This window comes from Chaetodon trifascialis, chromosome 18 (assembly GCF_039877785.1).
Source record: "Chaetodon trifascialis isolate fChaTrf1 chromosome 18, fChaTrf1.hap1, whole genome shotgun sequence".
NCBI classification, from domain to species: Eukaryota; Metazoa; Chordata; class Actinopteri; order Chaetodontiformes; family Chaetodontidae; genus Chaetodon; species Chaetodon trifascialis.
Window position 1 is genome coordinate 6,745,194 of NC_092073.1, and position 6,308 is coordinate 6,751,501.

Genomic DNA, 6,308 nt, shown 5'->3' on the forward strand with positions numbered 1-6,308 from the left:
AGATGAGGCAGCTTCCTCATGTCTCTGGTCCAGTTCAGAGACCCTCTTTCTCTTTCTCAGTCCATCTCCATTTTTGGTGACTTTCCTCTTTCCTGGCAAGGTCCCCAGAAGGTTCAGGCTCCAAGGTCCTCTTCCTCTTTGTGGTCCCTTCTTTGTCTCTGGAGGCATTTATGTTTCTGGGCCCTGAAACTCAGAGAACCTTTTCTTCTTCTGTGGTGTATCTCTGTCAGCACCAGTCTTAATGTTTCCATTCCTGGTCCTGACAGAGACATCACTGGGCTCTGTGTTGTTGTTAGTGTCTGTGAATGAGAAAATAAGTGTTGTGTAGGATGAGTTCTTCTTCAGTATTATGTTATAGAAATATTACTATTACTACAGCAATATTGTCTACTGTCTACATAAGATTAAGTGTTCTGGTATGAACACCTGCATCTTTAATTCATGTGTCATGAATTATGTCCCCAATACAACAATGCCCTCATGAAAATAATCATGTGTTATAGTCTTCAGAGTCACTAGATCTCCACCCAGCAGGGCACCTATGGGAGATGCTGGAGCAACATGTTAGACAGCGCTCCATCATCACCAGTCTGAAAGAGAATATCTTTTATGATTGAAGACTGTGAGCACTGAAGCTGTTGTGAAGGCTCGTGGTGGAACAACACCTAATTATTCATCAAACTCCTTGGTTTGATGAATAATTCTGTCAGACGGCTGAGATATCAGCATGCGAACTGGATTTTACTGTTGTCCAAGCAGCATGGAGTACAGACTGTTACCTTTTTAGTGGATTGTTTCCATTTGTTGATGAGCCAACTGACTCCTTTCATGGCCACCATCACAATATGAATAAAAAGTTAATTATCATTCTATTTTTACAAAACGCTGACACGATGAGGCCCGTTATGACTGGCTGTGAGCAGGTCTTAATGATTTAGGAGTCCCCTGGATCACCTCTAACTTCTCTCAGACTAAGGACCTACTTTTAGCACTAAAAGGCTTTGTGAATCACTCTTACACCAAAAACTGCTAAAGTTTCTCGTTTTAGCCTGAGGATGTTTGGTATATAAACCCCAGATTTCCACCCAGTCAAGGAATAAAATAATGATCGGCTGCATTTTCACCTCACTAACGTTAAAATATTTTAGTTACCGTCATCCACCCAAATGAATTTGGGCTTGTTTTTTTCCAGAGAGCTACTTCAAAATAAAGTAGTCTGATTGCAGATTGGGCTTGTTTTTAACTATCCATACTGTGTGTGTGTGTGTGTGTGTGTGTGTGTGTGTGTGTGTGTGTGTGTGTGTGTGTGTGTGTCTGAGTAAGTCATCATCGGTTTTTGTACATAGTGGTTGTGTAGGCTTCACTCCTGTTTGATCTCCCTCCAGGTTCAGGTCCAGCAGGGTAAGGAGCCTCCGTGTTTCCTGCAGTGCTTCAAAGGAGGGATGGTCGTCCACTCAGGGAAGAGAGAGGAGGAGGAGGAGAACTCACAGAGTAAGCCCACGTTACTGCTTTAAGATCCATATTTTCTGAGTTCTACTTGATCTATGGCGGTTCTGAATGAACGAGACTCACAATGGCTTCTTAGACTTTCATTTACAGCTATGACTTCTGCAGCAGTCATATAAATTCATCATCTGCCCATAATGAGTGAGTCATTTATATGAGAACTGTGTTGTAGCTTAGAGAACAATTGGATTTCAAGAATAGAAACCATCCTGAGGGATCAACACTCCCACTGAAGCTTTCAGAATCTCTGTATTTTCCCACACCTCAAACAACTGAGCTTTTCCCCTTGAGGCTACAAGTTATATTTAAGTTAATTTTCACTTTTTTTTTGCTCATGTGTCCGTCTCCCTGGCCTCTCACTCTGCCCCTCTTCCCCCAGATGACTGGCGTCTGTACTGTGTGAGGGGGGAGGTGGAGGTGGAGGGCCACCTGCTGGAGGTCGCCTGTCACTGCAGCAGCCTGCGCTCCAGGGTCTCCATGGTGCTGCTGAGTGTTAGCCAGGCCCTCATCTACCTGTGGCATGGCTGCAAGTCTCAGACACACACACGGGAGGTGGCACGTACCGCCGCCAACAAAATCAAAGAGCAGTGAGTGGAAAGCTGATTTTCAGTTGGCACAAGTCAAAGTGACACGAGAGGTGCCATTTAACGTGTGCCAACACTTAAGCAACGCAGTGCCTGAAACCTCAATTGATTATCTTGCAGTATGTATTGAGATACATCCGTTACCATCAGTCAGTATGACACCTGTTGTCTTTGTGCAGTTGTCCTCTGGAAACTGGCCTCCACAGCAGCAGCAAGATGACCATCCGGGAATGTGACGAGGGAGCGGAGCCCACAGGATTCTGGGAACCTCTCGGCAGGAGGGACAGGAAGGCTTATGACTGCATGCTGCAAGGTGGGGGACCAAAGAGTGTGAGACCATTTTTATTTCTTTACTGTAATCAGAGCTGTGGATGGTGTCAGTAACTAATGTCCTTGGTTATGTGTTGCTTGACCTTTGACCCTCAGACCCAGGGAGGTTTAACTTCACACCACGTCTGTACCAGTTGAGCAGCAGCTCAGGGGAGTTTACAGCTGTGGAGTTTCTGTACCCTGCCAGAGACCCAAAGCTTGTCAACTCCATGCCTTTCCTGCAGGAGGACCTTTATGCAGCTTCCCAGCCAGGTACACACATCTGACAGTACATGTAAAGATAATAATAATAATTTATTTATAGGGTGTTTTTGACCCACGCCCATTTCTTCACTTCACCCCTGACTTTTATATTTGTGACTTGAAAGCTTTGAGAATAATATATCAGGGGATACATCAGGTGCATAACACATAACCAAAATGACTGAAGTTTGGTTATTGTTTAATTGTGACCAAAAGTGCACTGAGAGGGACATTTTACAATTGGAAAATAAACTTCTCAGCAACTCTAAAGCTATGTTTTCAGGAATTTGAAAGCGTATTTAGTGTAGCATAAATAGTGTAAATAGGTTTTCTATCTAAAAGATAGAAACCCATTTTGAAAATCTAAAAAGTTTCTGGAACTACTAGGAGGGTGAAGGTGATGGCCTGGATCACTCCATGATCAGTTTGGTATGTGCTAAAGAGTTACCATGTGTTTACATTAAACTTGAAAACCTAAAACCAACTCCTACCCATAAACTAGCTACCTGAAAGAAACAATGAGGAACCACTTAAACCACTCTGAGGGTGTAAAATGGTGTTTTCTTTCTCTGATGTTCAGGCCTGTTCCTGGTGGACAACCACCATGAGGTGTATCTGTGGCAGGGCTGGTGGCCTCAGGACAGCGAAAGCACCGGCTCCGCCCGAATCCGCTGGGACTCAGACAGGAAGTGTGCCATGGAGACTGTGCTGCAGTACTGTAGAAGTATTCTCCTCCATTCTTCTTATAATAAGACACATGCAACACTTCACCACTCTCTATTGCTGCAACATTTGCTGGAGCATTTTAGCTAGTTCTTTCAGAGCTAGTTGTTGAGTGCAGTGCAAAACAGCAGCAAAGACTGCTTCACACTGAAATAAATAAAAAAGAAACCGATGTTATGCTGTGTTGTTTCTACAGAAAAGAATGAGAAGAAGCCTCCGAAAGCGTATCTGATCCACGCTGGTCTGGAGCCCCTCACCTTCACCAACATGTTCCCCAGCTGGGAGCACAGAGAGGACATCGCTGAGATCACTGAGAGGGTGTGTGGATCAAATCATCTCATCCGATTACTCATAGCCGCATCATCTGACATGAGGCAGTGCTGCTCACAGTGTCTGCCTGTAGCCATTAGTGTGTACTGTACTGAAACACAAGTACCTATTGTACACAAGTAGAGTGTACAAGAGTGTTTCATAGCTACATCTCAGTCCAGGTGTAGGCAATTATCATCTGCTATCCAACTCTCTTTTATATATACTATGTGCATATGTGTGTGTTCTCAGGAGGCAGAGGTGTGTAACCAGATTATTCTGGTGGAGGACGTGTTGGCCAGGCTCTGTAAGACCACATACCCCCTGGCGGATCTTCTGGCCCGGCCGCTGCCTGAAGGTGTTGACCCTCTTCGCCTGGAGGTCTACCTGTCCGATGAGGACTTCGAGGTGAGAACAGACGGTGATTGGATGTTGATGGCCATCAATCACAGGCTGAATATCATAATGTGCACAAGTCAGACTACTTTCTGGAAATGTTTTATCTATGGTTATGTATCAGTCACTCGGCCTTTTCAGATTTCCCTTATGTTCATTGCGCTCTTCTTCTTTCTTTTCATGGTCTTGTCCTTCATCATGTCCCACCATCTTCTCTCCATCTTCTTGTCCTTTTGTGAACTTACCTGTTTCAATCACTTAACCCTCCAGGGTGTAGGGGCTTATGGGAAGGTGAGTCATCTGTCTTGAGCATGGGTGACCTGGACTGGTGCTCCCGTTGCACAGCATCCTCACTCAACTTGACCATTGTCCGTTTCTGTCCAACTCTACCTCATCACAGCTTCTCATTTTCTCTCTGATAAAACATTTAACATTTGTTTAGCATGCTGTTCACTCACAAACTGGTGTGGACGCCGTATCCTGGAGATATGAGCTCTTTGTCATCTTTGAAACAGACTATATTTTACTGAGGACGTGAATTGATGAGTGATGTCTGTGCTGTTAATCTCACAATGCATGAGTGTGTCGTCACTCTTCACCATGCAAACAGCAGGGTTTGTTGGTTTGAAATTCTGTACGGTCATCTATCATGTGACTGTGACTGCTTCATGCTGATGGTGTGCACGGCTGCTCCCACAGAAAGCCCTGGAGATGACCAGAGAGGAGTACGGCGGTTTGCCTGGCTGGAAGCAGGTGAACTTGAAGAAAGCCAAAGGACTTTTCTAAATGCTCGAGCTGACCTGAAGACATCAGAAAAAAAGCCACCAGGAGGTTGTTTTGTCTCCTCTTTTGTTTACGTCTGGACACAACAGAGGCTCACTTCTGCTGAGCCAGCTTTCTTATGGTGGCCTGAGGGCAGACGAGGGGAGTAATGAAGGTGTGGAAGTGGTGAGCCGTGAATGAGAGGTGTGCCAGCTTCTTGTGCTGCAGATTTCCTTCCCGTCTGTGTTGGTGTTCTGCTCGTGTAAGTAGGAGACAAATGTAGGCGGCTGCACCTCTGAGCGGATGTGTTAATAGTTCTTTAAAGTCACACTCTGTTAATGTTTGTACATATGTACCATACACAGAACAGCCAGTGCCGTTACGCTGTCAGCCATGCAGCCATCTGTTAGAGTGGGAGCAGGCCTATCAGCCTGTTCAGCACACCCCACATCAGACTCTCTGTATGCCTGTGCATTATGAATAATTTATATTTATATCAAATCTATATAGGAATTAAAAAAAAAAGCTCCATAAATATTCACTGAGTTAAAATGATTGAATAAACTATATAATGAACGTTGATGAGGTTTGTGTCATGTTAATAAATAGTGGGTATTACAGAGGCTCTCTCCTGCTGTACAGTTCAGCATTCGCCATAACAAATCAAATGATGCAGCTTCGTTTGGACGCGTCTCGTTTTAATATGGTTTCAGATAGAAAAGAGGTTAGAGGCAGACAGAGCGATGATTAAACGTATTTGATTTGTAAACCCCACGATGTATAGTGCCTTGCTTTGTGTACAGTTTGTATACAGATCCTAGTCTGCATTTTGAAGACTTTTTGTGATATAAAGAAATATTAGAGAAATAAACCCTGAAAGTTGGATATCAGAACAACTTGTTGCCTTTTATTGTTCTTAACTAACATGCTGTGTAGAGTTCACTGCATGGTGGCACAAAATGCACTTCACTCATATGATGTGTTATACTGTGGCTGAAAGGTGAATGTCATCATCCAGTAGAGGGCAGTATAATACCAATTTTTATGGACTTTGCACTGGTCTGCATCAGACTCAGATGATCAGTTGGGCTCATGGTGAGTTTCATTTAAACATGTTAGTCTGTTACTATGAGTTACACTGAACACTGTTTGCTCCAGGCAAACAGCTGAATGTTGCCTAAACAGACCTTACTGTACCCAGACAGACAAGCCGCACATAAGCTGAGTGGTTCCCAGATGATTACAAGTACAGAAAGCAGAAAAACACTCTCAAAGTGTCTTCTCCTGTTTGTTTGTTTGTTTGTTTGTTTGTTTGTTTTTTGTTTTTTGTTTTTGTTTTCTTATGAAGTACTGGGGAATGTAACTTGAGTCTGCATTGTATTTATGTCTATCGTCTGAATAACTTTTTGGTCAGACAATAAAAATAGGGAAGTAAACCACAGAAGTGGCTCATAT

At 43.7% G+C, this 6,308-nt stretch overlaps 1 protein-coding gene across 1 annotated transcript in view; it reads left to right on the forward strand.

Annotated features, from left to right (window-relative positions):
- svila (supervillin a) overlaps positions 1–5,732 on the forward strand; it is a 50,589-nt gene extending 44,857 nt beyond the window's left edge. Inside the window, exons 37-45 of the mRNA XM_070985784.1 lie at positions 1,386–1,491; positions 1,886–2,093; positions 2,270–2,403; positions 2,517–2,672; positions 3,244–3,387; positions 3,583–3,704; positions 3,948–4,103; positions 4,362–4,382; positions 4,791–5,732. Coding sequence (XP_070841885.1) covers positions 1,386–1,491; positions 1,886–2,093; positions 2,270–2,403; positions 2,517–2,672; positions 3,244–3,387; positions 3,583–3,704; positions 3,948–4,103; positions 4,362–4,382; positions 4,791–4,877 — 1,134 coding nt within the window. The 3' untranslated portion in view covers positions 4,878–5,732. The remainder of the gene's footprint in view (positions 1–1,385; positions 1,492–1,885; positions 2,094–2,269; positions 2,404–2,516; positions 2,673–3,243; positions 3,388–3,582; positions 3,705–3,947; positions 4,104–4,361; positions 4,383–4,790) is intronic.
- The last annotated feature ends 576 nt before the right edge of the window (positions 5,733–6,308 follow it).